This window comes from Hydra viridissima, unplaced genomic scaffold (assembly GCF_058129835.1).
Source record: "Hydra viridissima isolate aposymbiotic clone 2 unplaced genomic scaffold, HvirCarnegie_v1 scaffold_8, whole genome shotgun sequence".
Taxonomy (NCBI): domain Eukaryota; kingdom Metazoa; phylum Cnidaria; class Hydrozoa; order Anthoathecata; family Hydridae; genus Hydra; species Hydra viridissima.
In genome coordinates this window covers 15,844,686-15,863,398 of record NW_028324307.1, presented here as the reverse complement: position 1 = coordinate 15,863,398, position 18,713 = coordinate 15,844,686, and the positions used below count along the sequence as shown (strand labels likewise).

General features: G+C 27.7%; 2 protein-coding genes and 1 long non-coding RNA gene across 3 annotated transcripts; 1 reads left to right on the top strand and 2 right to left on the bottom strand.

Moving 5' to 3' along the window:
- Positions 1–89: 89 nt before the first annotated feature.
- Positions 90–3,997, bottom strand: LOC145195346 (sphingomyelinase phosphodiesterase C-like). The gene is made up of 8 exons (XM_090095703.1): positions 3,850–3,997; positions 3,329–3,767; positions 2,759–2,887; positions 1,921–2,103; positions 1,499–1,673; positions 1,274–1,371; positions 649–873; positions 90–507 (listed from the first exon to the last, which is right to left on the bottom strand). Exons 1-8 carry the CDS (start codon positions 3,910–3,912, stop codon positions 245–247), a joined length of 1,575 nt encoding a protein of 524 aa, XP_089951829.1. The 5' UTR covers positions 3,913–3,997; the 3' UTR covers positions 90–244.
- Positions 3,998–6,333: 2,336 nt separating this feature from the next.
- LOC149885335 (uncharacterized) lies at positions 6,334–8,883 on the bottom strand. Its single transcript, XR_016454931.1, has 3 exons — positions 8,752–8,883; positions 8,457–8,580; positions 6,334–6,413 (listed from the first exon to the last, which is right to left on the bottom strand). It is a non-coding gene; the product is annotated as an uncharacterized LOC149885335 (long non-coding RNA).
- Positions 8,884–14,931: 6,048 nt separating this feature from the next.
- LOC149885334 (uncharacterized) lies at positions 14,932–17,484 on the top strand. Its single transcript, XM_090095707.1, has one exon. The coding sequence runs from the start codon at positions 14,992–14,994 to the stop codon at positions 16,288–16,290; it is 1,299 nt and encodes a 432-aa protein (XP_089951833.1). The 5' UTR covers positions 14,932–14,991; the 3' UTR covers positions 16,291–17,484.
- The last annotated feature ends 1,229 nt before the right edge of the window (positions 17,485–18,713 follow it).

Sequence of the window (18,713 nt, the reverse complement as noted above, 5' to 3'; positions counted from 1 at the left end):
TACCATGGTGGTAAAAATTTATTTAAAAAAAAATTAAGTTTAAGCTTTAAAAATAAGCTGAGAAAAAGCAAAAAAAACACACTCATATATATAATATTAAGTTAAATATATTCAAAAACTATAGATGCTTAATAATTTTTAAAACGACTCTACATGCAGCGGTGTAAAAACCATTAATTTTACAAAAACTTTACAATAAATATACTTTTTTAAACAAAGTTTTCAAATTATTTATTTTGACTTTTTAAGCCAAACTATTTTTATAAATTTTCATGCACTTATCAAAGGCGTTTGAAGTCAAATACAATGAAGAACAATATTCGACGAATCGTTGCGAAGAACTTTTACTACTATACGATGCAAGCATATGTTTGGAATAATCAAGCCAAGTTGGGGCTTGAGAGGCAAGGGAATGAATAAGGATTTCTACATCTTCAATATTAATGGACGATGTATTGTAAGTGTTACAGAAAGAATACTCTTTGTACCAGACAGGTTTTTTAAGAACTAAATAAAAAGAGTTAATAAAAAAACTAAATTTAAAAATTTTTTCATTCATATAACAACTTTCATGTTTATTTTAAAAAACTCACCATTATATAGCACCATATCAAAGTCTACCGACTTTTATCAATTTAAAATACTTACCATTAGAGAGCACCAAATCAAAATAAAATTGATCATAATCAGCAATATTTTTCTTCCCCATATTAAAAGTTACAAATCTAAATGCTGGATTATTTCCATAAATTGGTGTTATACTTGGAGTCAGAATCATATATGACTTCATAATTTCTCCTTGTACTATTGGAAAGTCTTGATTATAGTATAACAGTTTTATTTTATCTTGATGTGTGTGCCCATAAAACTGAACTATAAAAAAAGTATCAATAAATAATATTATATCACACTCATGATGCAAATGCATCCTACATGTAAATATTTCTGCTTTTACTGCAATATATAGCTATAATTTCAGTTATAAAAATAAATAACATAACATTACAAATATAAATAACTAACAAAAATTTAAGAATATAAATAACTACCCTAATTATTTAAATGACTTTCAAAATGTTGTTTTTTAAAACTCAGTAATCATAATTTCTCTTAGCATTATACAGTAGTCAAAATTACTCACCCAAAATAGAGCTACCACCAAGATTATATTAAGTCTACTCAACATTTAATAAGAAAATGATATTTTGAATCCTCATATAAGCTATGTAATTGCATTAAAATATCTCATAAAAAAATTTAGTACAATAAATACCTGCAATAACATCTTTATATAATCTTGTAGTAAGATTTAGATAGATTTCTGTATAATTGCCTAACCAATTGTCGCAATATTGGTTATATGATGAACACCTAAACATAAGAACAGTTTTAAAAAGTAATTTGAGAAAAGAACAAAAACTGAAAAAGCATTCTTAAAAACAGTTATCAAAAATAATCTCATTTCTTTTAACATAGTTAGAAATAAAACAAGAATTACCCAGGGGGAATGTGGCCAGCAATTATAACTTTCATATTTTGTATTTCAGCCCTTTCCAACTGCTTAACCAACCAATTCATTTGAATGTTCCCAATATTAACAACTTCAGGATTTCTTTGATATGCATCAGTGATCCAGTAATTTGTGTTAAGAATGAGAAATAATAAAGAGCTTCCTAAATTTACAGGTTAAAAATATCTTAAATTTAATTCAAAGCACTAAAAAAAAAAAAAAAAAAAAAAAAAAATAAATAAATAAACAAATACCACTTTAATTTATCAGGAATATTCTTAATAGTTAAAGAATAACTTGACATAAAGTTCATATAGTTCTCAAAACATTTTTTAACTAATTCAGTTTTCAAAAGAATTTTGTTGTAAAAGTAACAAACTTTGCCCTGTGGTATTTAGAGAAGTAAATACCTTTCAAATAAATTTTATAAAATCCACCAACATTAAATGTATCTATGAAATCTTTTCTTGCATTATGATCAATTATATCATCATTTATAAACATATAATTCATCATTATTTTGGCATAACTTTCATAAAAGGAATCGTTCCAATTAACAGGGGGCTGATAATCATGTACCATGTCGTTATTTCCTAAAAAATTAAATCAATGAATATAAATGGTGAACTAAAAATGTTAAAAACATTATAAAGAGTATATTACAAAAAATCAATAAATTTTTTACAGCATAGTATACATACAAATGGCAGAATGAATTATTACGTAAGTAGTTTAAGGTATTTTATAATATGCATTAGTGTAGAAACATGTTCACAATATTGTATTTTGAAGTATTCTTACTAAAATTATGCCAGACGCAGCATTAATAAAAAAAGGATCACAATTAAATCAATATCTTTTTAAACTAAATCTATATTGCAAAAATATAGATTACAATTGCAATAATATAAACTAAACCTATAGTGTTTTAATCTACTTCATTTATTTTTTTTGATTTACACCTGTTCCATCAAACTTTCACTTCAACAAACAATTTTAACTTCAACAACTTTTTAACTAATTGTTAAATAATGATCTTGGTGAATGAATTTAGAGTAGGTCCAAAAAAAAGGAGGTCAATAAATGGAAGATCATCATTGGTGTAGATCTAAATTTAATATGAGAAAAGCTGTCATCTGAAATCTAAATTTGTAGTTTCTACAAAAAATGTTGAAATTATCTTACAACTGAACAACAAACTTAACTATCGTTAGTTAAACTTTTTAAGCCACAAATCATAAAACTTACCCATCACTAAAAATATTGGTGTATAGGGTAAGGCACTAGACAGCACCTCTAGTATTTTTTTTGCTGACAACAAGACGCTTTCTTGAACATCCACTTCAAATTCATCATAATGATGAGCTGCTTGATCACCTAGAATTTAACAAAACTTGAATAAATAATTGTAATTTTACTGATAATTAGTATACTCCAAGGCATTTGTAATATATTCATATGAAAGATAAAGTTTAAAAACTATTATTTCAGTTTAAGATTTTTAAACCAAACAATCATATCAGCCTTGCTTCATGTCAATTCTGTCTGTCGCCATCTAGGACAATCAACCTCATAAGTGAAAAATAGTTAAGGATTCAAGATATGAAACCTCATTTAAAAGCTCTTAAAAATTAAAGCTATGATTGTGTTATAATGTAAAAAGTTGAGGACTTGCTTTAAAGAAAGTGATGTTTAGATCTAATTTACCATCTTCATAGTAACAACAACAAAAAAAAAAAAAATCACAAGAAAAACATTTTTATAATTTTTTGACTATTTTGGTTTAGCCATAAATCTATTAATATCCCTAATACTTACCAGTTATCATAACAAAATCAACAGATTTATCAAGTTTTTCATTCAACTTTTGTATTTCATCAGCTGTAGCTTTTAGTAACTCACTTGATGCATCACAACCAGACCTGCCATACAATTCTTCATATGGCGAAACTGTTGGGTGGATTGAATTATTTTTTGTTTTTAAATTTCTGCATAAAGTGTGTGTTGTTAGAGATCTATTGTAGTATATATCTAAATGGATATCACTGAGCAAAAAAAATGTAATTGAATCAACAGTACTCCTTTTAGAACTGCTTGATACAACATGGCATTTCTTAGGGACCAAAATCATCAATAATAAACCAACAGTCAATGCAGCACAAAGGATAGTTAAAACTGTAATTATAAAATATGATGAACAGCGCATATACTTGTAATTTTGTTTTTTTGTTTTTTCCCCAATGACAATCATTTCATTCTAAAGTAAATATGCATTTGTTTTAGTAAGACAGCTGAAACCATTAAAATCAAATTTTAATGCAAAATCAGATTAAACTTGCCTCCTTTAAAAAAGATGTATCTTCATTTGAATCAGAATCACTATTTCTTCTTTGATTAACCATTTTCAGATCAAAAATATTAAATATATAAATATTCTATATATATCTATATATATATCTATATATATATCTATATATATATCTATATATCATATATATATATATATATATATATATATATATATATATATATATATATATATATATATATATATATATATATATATATATATATATATATATATATAGCATATATATTTTTTGACGAACCATTATATATATATGAGTTTGTCAAAAAAAAAAAAAAACACTTTGTTTAGTTAATGAAAAAGCTCAAAAAAAAAAAAAGTTTGATAGTCTTGCTGAAAATAAATGTCTTACTCGACATTTTTGATTCAAATATGATGACTTAGTTTTAGGTCAAGGCAAAAAAAAAAATTGAGTGGTTTTTATCATTGCCCAGACATTCCTGATGCTCAACTTATTGGAATTGCTCCTGTTGGCTATTGTAAACCAAGCACATAATCAAAAGCAAAGCAAGAAATTCTTGAAGAATGGGAACTATTTGATTGGTTGAACTTCTGTTGTTTGATTCAACTGCCAAAAACACTTGATGGTTAAATGGTGTTTGGACACCACTAGAAAAGTACAGGGGAAGTTGGTAGATTTTGATATGGTGCTATATAATGGTATTTTAAATTAAACATGCTATGGGATGGTTAGCATGCAGGCATCAAATGTATGAGTTTAACATTAAGGTATCAAATAAAATTTATTTTTATTGTTATCTTATGCAAGAGGCAAATTATTATTAAAAAATATTAAAATTAAAGACTTGTCAAGTTTATTTTAAATCTTTTTCAACATTTTTGCAATTCTATTACTAAAGAGACAAAAACATCTGGTCTGACTGAGCCACTGTTTGAGAAACTGAGACAGTGTTGAAATGAAATATTGAGGAAGGGCATAAATTACACAGATCTTAAAAGATATAAAGAAGAATCAGGGACTTCTTTGTCAATCAAGGTAAATGATGCCATGATTGTTTAGTTATATATTATTATAAAACTAAATCTTTAAAGAAGGGCTTCTAAAGTTCAGTCATTTCTCCAAACTAGCGTTGATGACTATTTCTTTCTTCTAGGAAATTATAAATACCTTGTTCAACTTAAGCATTGTTTTGCTGGGGGATCAGTAAACAACTTTAAGTTTTATATGCCTATGGCTTGTCATTATACCCAGTTTATGGCCAAAGGTAATTATTATTTAACACTTTGAACTTCTACTTCTACAAATTCCAATCCTTGCACCTGACTTGGTGTCTGCTATGGAGTCAGTTGTTGTTAAACAAATAGGTGAGTTCATTTCACTATTCTATACAACCAGGTTTGTTTAAGTCCCCTTTGGCAGGGGCTGCTTCTTCTCAGAACCTACAAACCATTGATGATATGATTCAGTACTAAAATAGAACCCCTAATTCTGCTAAAGTATACCTCAATACAAAATCATTTCTGGTATATAGCTGAAAAATTTGGTGTTCTATGTCTCATTAGTGATGACTTACTGGAAGATGTTCAACAAACTGTTGCTTTTCAGCTTTATAAAGCTTCAGGCCAGTGATACCATATTCATACAAACTAGGTAGGACGATGCCACAGATTTTTGCAAAAGTTTTCAGATTTTTCTTTCTGGTCCCTGATCACCACAAAAACTTATTTTATAAAAAAGTGGCTTTCAAACCTAAAGTGTAAGGCTTAGCATTATACCTTAGCCTGAAATTTTTCAGGGGTCATACTAACACACAAATTCCAAATAAAAGAGACCATGGTATGTTCAAATATGATTTTTGTTTTTGACAGAATCTAATATATATATATGCTGCAATAATTAATGAAAAAATAAACTCAAAAAGAGCCAATAAGTTTAAGAGAACATAATACAAGAAAACAATTTGTTGCCTTGAGTTTACTCAGCACTAATCTTAGGTGTCTTTTCTGGAAGATCCAGAAATTTTACTAAGCTCAAATCTCTAACCATTTTTAAAGTAGTAGAATGAGAATTTTGTAATTTAATTTGATAAATTCTCCTGAAAAATCTACATTTACACAACTTAAAAAACAACTCAGCTAAATATTTTTTTAGTAGACTAAATATTTTCGGAGCAAAATAAACATTTTGTGAATGTTGTGCAAATAAACTCTGTTTTCAAAATGAACAGTTTCAATAATTGTTCGTTAATCTTGACTTTATTGTTGCTTGTCAGATCTTAATCTCTCAATTTATATATGCTGTATTATATATGAAAATTGTTTTTAACAAACAAATTGAACTGTTACTTTTTTCAGCAACTTACAGCGTTACATTCGGTACAGAAAATTTGAAAATTTTTATAGTATTAGATTAAAGTGTCAATGACCTGTCTCTTGTACTATAATTAAAAAAGAGATTAAAAACAAAAAAAAAAAAACAAAAAAAAAAAACGCATTTATAAAATGACTTATATTCAGCAAAACAATACAAATTTGTAATCCAATATATTTGAACTCTCAAGAAAACAGCAACACCTAAAAATCAAATTGAAACTGCATTTGTCATAGTTATATTTTTTTATAAATACACACAAAAAAAAAATATTTGTAAATTTACATGCATGCAAAAAATGTTTTATGATTAAAAGATTTAAATATTTTCAATAAGTTTGTGTGTAATAAACCATTCTTGAGTAAGAAACACATGATAAGAAGATTGGAGTTTGTTAAGAAGTACAAAAACATGCAATTAAGTTTCTGGAAAAAGATTTTGTGGAGTGCAGATCGAAAGTCAACTTAAAATCATATGAAGCTCAAAATGTTAGGAGAAAAGCCGGAGAAGCCTAAATTAAGTTGGAATAATTTTACTATAAATCTCTTGCTTGAAAATGAGCAAAGGTTGAAATTGAAGTGGGCCAATTTAGTAAAAAAGTAAATGAAAAATAGTGCCCATGACCCATGATTGAATTGATATCACTCAGATGTAAAAAGAACAGTTCAATACATCAAATCAAGAAATGTATTAGACTTGAAAGCCAATATCCAGATCAGATCCATTAAAACTTGCTACCATTGAACTATCCAGCTTCAAGTTAAGAAAACAAAACTAATTGAGTTCAAAGCAATTGTTGGAGAATAACCCCTTTTAGCCCCAAAACAAAATGGAAATGAATAAACATTTGGACATTATTGAATAGACATTTTGACATGCTATCACATTGATCTGTTTCACCTTGTTAAAACTAGAAGGCAAAATTTTAAAGAATACAATTTCTGTCATTCATCTTTGCAGTACTATAATCACTAGCACAGTTAATTGAGCAACTGAACTTAGGCTGAGTTCAATATCTTCAAACCAATAGTGAATGGCAGTTAATAAAAGATCTCCAACAAGATTAGAAAATCTCCCAAACAGTGTAAGGTACTAGTAAGCTGGAGTTATGCTTAATTTTTAAAATATCTAGCCTAATTGACTTATAATTCCTTATAGCCAAATTGTTCCATCTTTTGGTTAAGTTTTTCTATAGGTCATTCATACTTTACTGTGTATACTTGATCATTTTATAAAGACAGTAATAAAGTAAAAGCTAATGTGTTTGACAGATCTGAATTGCCAAATTCATGCTAGTTTTAATCTACTGATATATTACAAATTGAAATTGAAAAAAGGGATGAAATTGTTTCGTTCTCATAGAATCTCATTATTCAGGTACTTTTGTATACATAATGCTATTTTAGTTATAAGAGCAACATATTGGTTCTTTAATGAAAAAGTTCTCAATCTAAAAGCCAGATTTCATTTCTTTACAGAAACTTTCAGGAATAACTTGAATAAAACAGTCAAAAGAAGAGCAAGACTTTTTGCCTTTTTATAAGAATGTAAAAATTTTTACAAAGCATTTTGAAAAAAAAAATTTTAAAAAGATTGAAAGAGGAACAAATATTCTCTAACTAACACTTGACTACTAGCAAAAACATAGCAGTACAAAAGTTCTTATACCTGTATATCTAGCTAGTTACTTAAACTGTCATCACATTAAATCAAGAAACAAGGGAATCTCATGCAGAAGATGGATTTGGTTATTTTATAAACAAAAATATAAACAAAAAATTTTATTGTTAAATCTATTATAGAAAAAAATTAGTGCTCTGGTCTTATAAAAAATTGTTCTGTATCATATTTTTTCTATGCGCTCTGTTAAAGTGTTCAATAACTTTATTTTAAAAAGAAACCATTTCCGAATTTGTTTAAATTAAGTTAAAACTTTTAAACAATTTATAAAGAAGTAAAGTTAAAATTAACACCCAAAAAAAGTATTCGGTTTGAGTACAATCAAGTTTTATCTTAAATTTTTATTGATTTTCAGAGAACTTTCAACAGATATCTCAAAGTTTTATTAAAGTTTAATTTTTAACTTTCAAATAAAGATAGTTTAACATCGAGAAAAGATTTTAGAACTTATCATACTTGTTTCATTTACACTGATTTAATAAAATATTTAAATAGCTTTATTTAAAGTCTATTAGATATCTACAATAACTATTCACATATTTCATCTATTAACTGAAAAAATTTACCTTAAATTCTTTACAAAATTTGCATTTTTCCTACATAGGTGGTGTGGACATAAGATCTATGTCAGAGAATTCATGTGCCAAGTAAACCGCAAAAAAAAATATTGAAGTATGTTTAACCAGTTGCCTAAAATTATATATATATATATATATATATATATATATATATATATATATATATATATATATATATATATATATATATATATATATATATATATATATATATATATATATATATATATATATATATATATACGAAAAATTCTTATATTTTAAAAATATACTTTAAATTTACCATCTTGTTGGATTAGTGTAAAGGCTCTTTATAACAGCTATACTTTGTGAGAAAGAAGATTGTTGAACGCTTTTCTTGACCACACGACCTTTGCTAGACTCCATTTTGTTATTACCATTAGGTCCTCATATTATCTTAATTTTAAAAATGTTTTTTTTTGTGCGGTATGACGAAAAATGAGGTCTTCTTTTTAAACAAAAAAAATTAATTTCTTAGTTGATTGATTGAAATGATTTCAACGTTTTGTTCATTAAATAAAAATTTTTAAGCCATGAAATTGAGAAAATTCTACCTAAGATGGAAATGTTTTTTTGAATTAATGCAGTTCGGCAAACATTACCGGTTGTAGAAGTACCTCATCTACCTGTTTTCTACTATCACTCCGAACTCCTGTTTCATCCTATCTTAAATCAATTTCATCTTTTCATCGTACTTCTGTCGTTGATGTTTTTGAATCATCCATATTTTAAGCTGCAGCCAATATGAAATGTGCAAAAGACATTCAAAAAATCTCATCCACGAATGCAAAGGTGAAATTTCGAAACGCAGACTGATAATCTTTTGTTGAGTTGTAACTTTTTTCAAACTGTCTCTCGTTTGTCTCGTTCTCGTTCTGTCACTCGTTTCTTTGAGAGAGGCACCAAAGATTGGGCAGCCATATATGGAAGATTTACCTATCATATAAACCAAAATTTTTTTCATCAATAATTGACATAATGAGGTTTAAAGTAAACTAAAACAAATTTACCATTAGACAGATATATTTTCACTGGTATTTATTCTGCCATTTCCTCTTCTACTTCTGTTTTTGTTCTCAGAACGAATTCTTACATTCTTTAACAAACTGCAAAATGATTGGTCTGCAAAACACGTTAAGCCAAGTTCTGAAAAAATAAAGACTCTGGTTTATTGTAGAAGATTAAATTTCGAACATAGGTACGATAGGATATAAAATATAGATGGATTATAAAATTTTAACAAATATGTTAATGGTGCAAAGTTTGTCCAGCTTTTTAGTTGTGACTGGCGAGTACCGTCGGTCAATAAAAGACAAATAACTGTTCACAACTAACGTAAATTAACTAATTTGCTCAAAATTTCGTTAAAAATTAAGAGACTCATCAGTTAGTTTATTATGATCCTGTCTTGCTAAAATTGACATAAAATTTCCTAACTGAAAATTCTTTCTATTAGGCGTTAGTTAAAATTGATTAATAACGAGCAAAATTTCGGCAAGTTTTCTAATTAATCACCATCACTCGAAAAAACCATTTCTGTAATCGATGTAATTCATTTGTCCAATTTATCGATATCGAAGAACTTTTTATTTGAAAAATTCTTTAAAATTTTCTTCAAAATTCTTCAAAAAAACTTTTTAATTTAGCAAAACAGTTTTTTTCCTTGTTCCCTCTGGAGGGCGAATTCTGATAGAAAAAGGATAACTTAAGAAATTATCACATTTATCATTATCATCATTAAAATTATAATCGTTATTAATACTATCATAAAAGTTTTACTAATGTTTGTATTATCGTTATTAATATTATATCATAAATCATAATATCATAAGTCATAATATCATAAGTCATAATATCATAAATCATAATATTATGATTACTTTATGATTATTATTATTATTATCATTTTTACTATTATTATTATTATCATTAATAATAATAATAACAATAATAATAATAATAATAATAATAATAATAATAATAATAATAATAATAATAATAATAATAATAATAATAATAATAATAATAATAATAATAATAATAATAATAATAATAATAATAATAATAATAATAATAATAATAATAATAATAATAATAATAATAATAATAATAATAATAATAATAATAATAATAATAATAATAATAATAATAAATGATAATAATAATAATAACACAGGTCAACAGCATTTTTGGGGCCAAAGATATTTCAAAGAATTTAGGGTAACTTTGGGGTGCTGATTCTGAATATGTCATCAGTTTTGCCAGATTGGCTCAAGTTTTTGAGATTTTTCGTGAAATGTGTAAAAAAAAAGACGTAATTTGCTACACGCGCATTAACTTTATTGATATTGTCATGAATACAATAAATTTAACAAAGTAAATGTTGATTTTAGTTTATTTTAACTAGTTTTAGAAAGTAATCTTCAAAAATGAACATGACATGAAAGATAGGAGACATTTAATCGCTGGAAAAGCGCTTTTTATATGATTTTCTTCTATGTGAGCTATTCGGGCAGTCACGCTGTAGATTCCAGCAGTAATCAGCCATCATATGTCTGTCCCATCTGCCTTGGTACTTTTCCTCCATCACCATAATATCCTGATGAAATTTCTCCCCTTGTTCTTCGCTAAAATCTCCAAGGTTTTCTGGAAATCTGTCCAAGTGACTGTGAAGATAATGCAATTTAATGCTCATGTGTACACCCAGATTTCTAAATCTCAATAGCATGTTTTGTACCAGTTCTTCATAATTGTCTGCCTTTTTATTTCCCAAGAAGTTCTTCACTACCAACACAAAACTACACCATGCAGCAGCTTCAATGCCATTCATTTCCTTAGGAAAAATTGAATCTTTAATGAGTTTCCGAATTTGAGGACCATCAAAGATTCTTGCCTTCAATTTTTTGCTACTAAGACCAGGGAAAGATCTGCAGATGTACATGAAGCAATTACCATCTTTGTCTAATGCCTTTACGAACTGCTTCATTAATCCTAACTTTATGTGAAGTGGTGGTAGAATGATTTTTTCCCTGCCCACCAAAGGTTCGTTTACTATGTTTGATGCTCCTACTGTCAAGGTGTCCCTTGGAGGCCAATTCAGTTTCTCTCAGTGCTGATGTTTTGCTCTACTATCCCACATGCAGATGAAGCAAGGATAATTTGTGTATCCACTTTGCTGTCCAAGTAAAAAGTTGACCATTTTTAAATCAACTTATATCAGCCACGAATGTTCATGGTAGCATAGTTTCTCCAAGACCATTTTGACATTTTTGTATTGTTCTGCAAGTTTAGTTGAGTGAGCTACTGGAAGAGATACACACTGATTGCCATTGTTCAACAAAACACATTTCAAACTCCTTTTAGAACTATCTATGAAAAGCCTCCAGTCTTCAGGACGATATACTTGTAAACCCATTTGCAGTATCAGGCCAGGAATATCCTTACAGTATACAAGTAGGTCATCTTCACAGAAAAATTGAAGAAGTGCTTCTTCTCTGGTCCTGTAAGATGTAATTTTAGTTCCAGGCGTCAGAAAATTTTTTTCACTTAGCCTTGAAGCTAAAAGTTCAGATGCACTTTTTGAGAGGTTGAGGTCTCTTATTTGATTGTTGAGCTCTCCTTGGGTAAATTGCGTAGGTGTTCTGAAACTTCCTTCATATTCTGGTTCACTTCCAGAACTAATGCTTAGCTCCATACCCTGCATTTCAACTAGTTGTTTTATTAACTTTTAAGCATGCTCCTTTTATATTTGAGCATTTTAAGTACATTTATTGAATTCAGCATCAAAAAAACATTATATATGTTTATTTTCATATTTTTTCCATTTTTATTTCTTATTTTTTTAAGAAAAATGTTTTTTTAGAATGTTATGAAAACCGGGTCATTTTGGGAAACCAGGTTGATATTTAAATTGCAGTATGTTGTCAACCGTTCAACATTTTTTAGCTGAAATTTTATGTGTTAACTTTTCTTTTTAAGATGCAACAGCCAAAGAAGTTTTTAAAAAATTTGAGTATCCATGGTTCAAAATTTTCTAAATTTTGGGTGATTTGATGCGGAATTACCCTGCAATTATTATTTTTAAAAAAGTTTCTTAGGGCCTGTTTATATGGACAAGGGCTAGCCCGTTTGCCGAGCTAGCCCGGAAAACGAGCCAGTTTTAAAATTGCGTTTATATGAATTTTTTGCCAAAAAAATAAAAAATGATATCGAGGTCATTTTATAATTTTTTAAATATTATTCTTTTACGAAAACGATCACAATCACTACAAAAGATGAAACAAGCAAGAGAGAGGCGCCTTAAAAGAAAAAATCGTGGTTGCTGGTTTAAAACTGGCAGAACTGATTTATGGTGACATAATATAATAACTAGTGTAGCTCCCATTGATGTATGGAAAACAAATTTTAGGCTTTTACGGTTTCTTTTCATGAATTTGGTTTCAGAGTTAATCCCTTATTTATCTCCTACACCCTTTTTCGCCTAACTCTAGAGCTCTATCAGCAGATAAAAAAAGTAGCTAATACTTTATATTACTTAAAAGATACTGGATCTTTGGTAAATTATAACAGCAAAACAATTAAAATTTTAAGTACACGGAAGTTGCCAGGTTTATTATTAAATTTACTATTTTACGCGGAAGCTTTCAAATTTAAAAAAATGTAAGAATTTGTACGCATGCGTACAAAATTTTTTAAGAAAATAACCAGCCAGTTTGCCGAGATCTCGGCAAAAAACAGTGAGATCTCGCTATCCGGGCGAGCTCGTTTATTCATATAAACGCAAAATAAAATTAAGTTAAAATATTGATGACATCGATATCTCGGAAAACGGGCTGGCTCGTTTGCCGAGCCAGCCCGCTTTCCATATAAACAGGCCCTTAGTTGGACGCATTTGGTTTTTTTCTCCTGAATAAAAAAGATTTTTCGTTACGAACCGAACCAAAAATAACGCTGATGTTTAGTTAAGGTAATTACTGTGAAAAATGTTTCTACCAACCAATCTTGTAGCTTACGTACTATTGAAGAGTATTTATGATACACATAATTAAAATAACTTGATTTTTTATTGAGTTCATAAAAACGTCTAAAGAGCTTTATTGTTAAATAAGTTTTATTTATATTGTTAAATAAATTTTATTTATTTTTTAAACTAAAATTTTTGATTGCCATAGTCAACAACGCGAATTCAAACGGTTTTTTTTTTGGTCAGCGGCGAAAGTTACGTTTCTGATTGTCAATAACAGTTTTATTTAAGTTGACATCTTACGTAAATGACTGTTGTGGACTGTTTTCATAATTGAAAAAAAAATTTGACAGGAGCTAAAATTTTGCTGCAAACCAGTTTGAAGGTTGGTAAGGAGGTTAGTTGAAGCAGCAGCATTTTCGCGGAATTTAATTAATTTGAAAATTTTTTTTTTTTTACATTTAAATTTAAAAAATAAAATTTCGTTACATATAATTTGATTACATAGAATTTCGTAACTGAAGAATAATTACGTTTACGAAATTTAAACAATGATAAAAGTAAAAACAACAAAAGATAAATTTTATTATTAATATCTGAATATATTCAATAAGTTTGACAAATGCAAACAAAATTACCAGTAGTATAATTATTTTGTTAAAATATTTTCTAATACTTTTGACCAAAATCAAAACCAAAACACTGATTGCACCAATCACCAATCAGATTGCACCAATCATTGGATTGCTCCTATTTGTTTTAACTCACCAACGTTATTTTCTATTGTTTTTTTTATTCCCCAATGTAATCTGTTTTCTCTAATTAGTGAAAATAATTTTATCTTTTCTTCTTCTTTTTCTTATTTTTTTAAATTTAATTACGCAACACAAATTTAAAATTCACCTCCAGAATTTGTGCCAAATGATTTGTGCCAAAATGATTTGAAAAAAAGGCAGTGCTCCATGAGTATCAACCAGCCAGCCATTATTGTAGAAAATGTTTTTCTCCAATTGAAATAAATAGAAAGCGCTCGCCTACAAAAAATGTTATCAAATCATGGCTTACTATATAACAGGCCTTGCCAACGAGCGGCTTGCGTAAAAAACTGGAGGCAAGATAGTTTTATGTTTGAAAAACTAGAAATCAGTTTTACAAAATAAATACGGGGGTGTTTTTTTTGTAACAATAATAATTATATAGCATTAATAAATAATTATTATAAAATTAACAAAATAATTTTCATTTAAAATTTATTTGATAAAGTTAATTTAAGTTGAATATATATATATATATATATATATATATATATATATATATATATATATATATATATATATATATATATATATATACATATATATATATATATACATATATATATATATATATATATATATATATATATATATATATATATATATATATATTTATATATATATATATGCATAAATTTAATATTTGCATTAAATTAACAGTAACCAAACACCCGTCATTATTTTAACTAACTTCCAACTTCCAAATGTTGTGTAACAAATTGCAATGGCAATTATAATCCTCAGAATAGAGTTAAAACATTTAGACTTCCGAAAACGTTGGATTGCTCTAATACCAAGAGATAATGTTCCTGATACTGATAACACCGTAGTATGTGAAAGACATTGGCCAAAAAATTATTCAACTGTTACTGTTTATGGGAAGCTGAGACCTCGTGATGTTCCGTCAGTATTTGATTGCATAAAGCCAAGCTTAGTTCCTACTGTACCCATGCCACTTAGAAAAACATCAAAAAGTCTTAATAGTGCTCGCTGGCAAGAAGAGGATGAGTTAGCAATATTTAATTCACAAGAAAAAATAGAAAGTATTAATGTTTTATGTGATAAGTTAAAAACTAATGAATTTAATTTTGCTATTATTAATTATTTATGCAATGATATATTACATATTCAGTCTTCAGACTTTTTAAAGGAAAGTGCTATTCCTAGATTTCTTCTTTGCATAAATAAAGATCTTACTTTTGAAGCATTTCATTGTGGAGTTAAGATTAGTGTTATGACTTTATCATCTAACCGAGTTTATATTATGAACAAATTTTCTCATATCCAAGAAGCATTAAGATTTTTGAATTGTTGTGAAATAACACCCAAAAAAGAAGTTGTATATCAACAAATTTTGTCAATGAATAAAACATGTATTGGGGAAAAAAAGTATCCAATTGAAACAATTGTGCAAGCATTTGAGTATTTTTCTCTTTCACGATCAGTCTACAATCATATCAGAGAAGATTTTGAACTTCCAAGTTTACGCGCTTTAGGAAGAATTACATCTAAATGTAAATCTTTAGATGATACCACTTACATCAGACATATTTTCTCTAATCTCAGAGATGATAGACAAAAAACATGCATTTTACTTCTTGATGAGGTTTATGTTAAACCAATGTTGCAGTATCATGGTGGCATAGTATTTGGTAAATCAGTTAACAAACCTCAACTATTAGCAAACACAGTACTGAGCTTTTTGGTTGTAACATTGTTTAATGGACCAAAATTTCTTTACAAAATGTTACCAGTCAGAGAACTTGATGCTGAGTTTCTTTTTGAACAGACAACCCTGGTTCTTGATGCAATTAAAAATAATGGGGGCAATGTTGTTGCTATTGCCTGTGATGGTAACAGAGTCAATCAGAAATTTTATAACTTTTTTGAAAAAAAAGAAGCATGGTGCACTAAAGACAATATTTTTCTTTTATTTGATTATGTTCTTTTATTAAAAAGTATACGTAATAACTGGATTACAGAAAAAACTAAAGAACTTGAATTTTATATTAATGGAGAATAAAAAAGTAGCACGGTGGATTGATATTATTAATTTGTACAAGCTTGAAACAAAAAACATTGTTAAAATGTCTAAATTAACGGAAGTTTCTGTTTATCCAAAGCCGATTGAAAGACAAAAAGTTATCACTTGTCTGCAAGTGTTTTGCGATGAAACATTGTCAGCATTAAAAAGTCATCCAGACCTGCATGATAATGAAGGGACAATTCTTTTCATCTCTAAAGTCATTGAATTTTGGAAAATTTGTAATGTTCACAGTCCGTATGCAGACATTTGTTTGAAAGATTCTAATCGAGCTGCTATTGCTTCTGCTAATGATGACAATTTAAGCAATTTTCTGCAATGGGTGATTTTGCAATACAAATAAAAAAAACAGAAAAAGGAAAAAGAGTCAAGTTACTAACAAGAGACACTGCTAGTTGTTTAGCTCAGACCTGTTATGGTTTGGTTCAGTTGTCAAAATATCTTTTAGATACAACTCATCAGTATGTATTATTAGGCAACTTTACAACAGATCCATTAGAAAAGCTTTTTGGAAAATTAAGACAAGGCTCAGGAGGAACTTATTTTATTTCCGTTCAACAAGTTCTTGAAAAAGTAACTATATACCGTACAAAGTTTCTATTAAAGTTTGAGAAAAGTTCAGATGTGTTAGCCAATCTAGGTTCAGATCACTCTTGTCCAAAATGTAAATTTTTACCAAGCGAGGGTATTTGCAACGTTATTGATAATTTACCTGCTCTGTGTGATTCATTGACCGTCGATATTAAAATGTCATTAGTTTATATTGCAGGGTACATTATTCGTGAAGATGAAAATCCAGATGACACCTTTTATTTCTATGAAGCGTATGGAAACTTTGTAAAGGACTTAAATCGAGGAGGTTTAACAATTCCTGGTGACAAAGTTTGTCAATGGGCAACTTACTGTTACATTCTTTTTTATGAAGTATATAATGACACTTGTTGGTCATCACTGTGTAACCTCCTTATGATGCTATCAGAATTTTATTCATTAGGTATGCAAAGACATCATGGATTAACAATGACAAATATTTTATTTAATAATTATTGTCGACTCTATTCACCTCGTTCACACAAGGAGCCAAAGCAGAAGCTGATAAAACTCAGCACAAAGTAAAATGTTTTTAACAAAAACTGTAAAATAGTGTTTAGTAAAATATCTAAAAAGCTTGTATTTACTTTTTATTCTCTAAAGATTTTATCTCTTTTTTCTCAAAAATTTATTTTTAATACTTAAAAAACCCATTAACAAATTTTGTGGTAAATGCTAATATTAAATTACAGCAAAATATAAATCTATATATACTAACTAAATTGTTTAAACATAATTAGCTTTAGATACATTTAAGTTAATTTAAAATTGTTATAAATGTTATTTGTTAGTTATATTACAATGTTAGTTATAAACAAAATTTAAAAAATAATAATAAATTAATCTTTTCATTTTTTGTAAGTTACTTTTAGTAGATATATCATACAAATATTATGTTCATGCGAAAATCACCTAACTGAGAATGTAAATTATTGCGAAGTAATATTTTTAATCTTGCCTCCAGTTTTTTACGCAAACCGCGCGTTGGCAAGGCCTGTTATATAGTAAGCCATGTATCAAATGCTAAAGTACAATTACTCAATTATTAATTCAAATAGACCTCTTTAAGTTGTAGGCATTAGACTGATGAAGCTTGCAGTTAAATTTTGAAATTGATAAAGCGTCAACCTCCAGAGACACTTAATACTAGCATATTCAAATTTTAAACAACCTTTAACAAGTAAAACTAAAATCAATGAAGTCAGATCGAAAAAACTTAAAACAATCTGTCGATGATTGTGATTGGATGAGTTTTTATCAGAAAAAAATTGAAATTAGAAAAAAAATTACCTTTCTAATTGACTTTTAGTTATTTTAACTGCGCCATACAGATCCTCAAACACCTTGATTAATTAGAAATGAACTTTCGTAAATTAATATTATCATTTTGTTTTTGAAATTTATTATCTAATTTCGAGTTAATTGCAAAAAACTGCATTTTGCTTGCGTTAAGAGACATTTGTATTCACCGAAAGTAAAACGCAAAATTTTTTTAGAAATTTCTCCTGACCAGGTATAATGAATAAACAAGTAATAAAAATAAGTAACAAAAAACTATTTTTTATATCCTTGATTTTCGGATTTTTATGCTCTTAATAAATAGGACGTTCATGTTTTCTATAGAAGTTTTAAAAAAAAAAAAAAAAAAACGATTCAAAATGAACTTTTTGCTGCACAGGAGAAGCTTAAAAGTGCACATTGCGATCTCTCGGGGTAATTCTATCAAACATAAAATCCCGAAGTAATTTCCGTGTAAAACTTACTATTTTTTTTTTGATGACTTTTGTTGATGAGATTTTTAAATAGAGAAG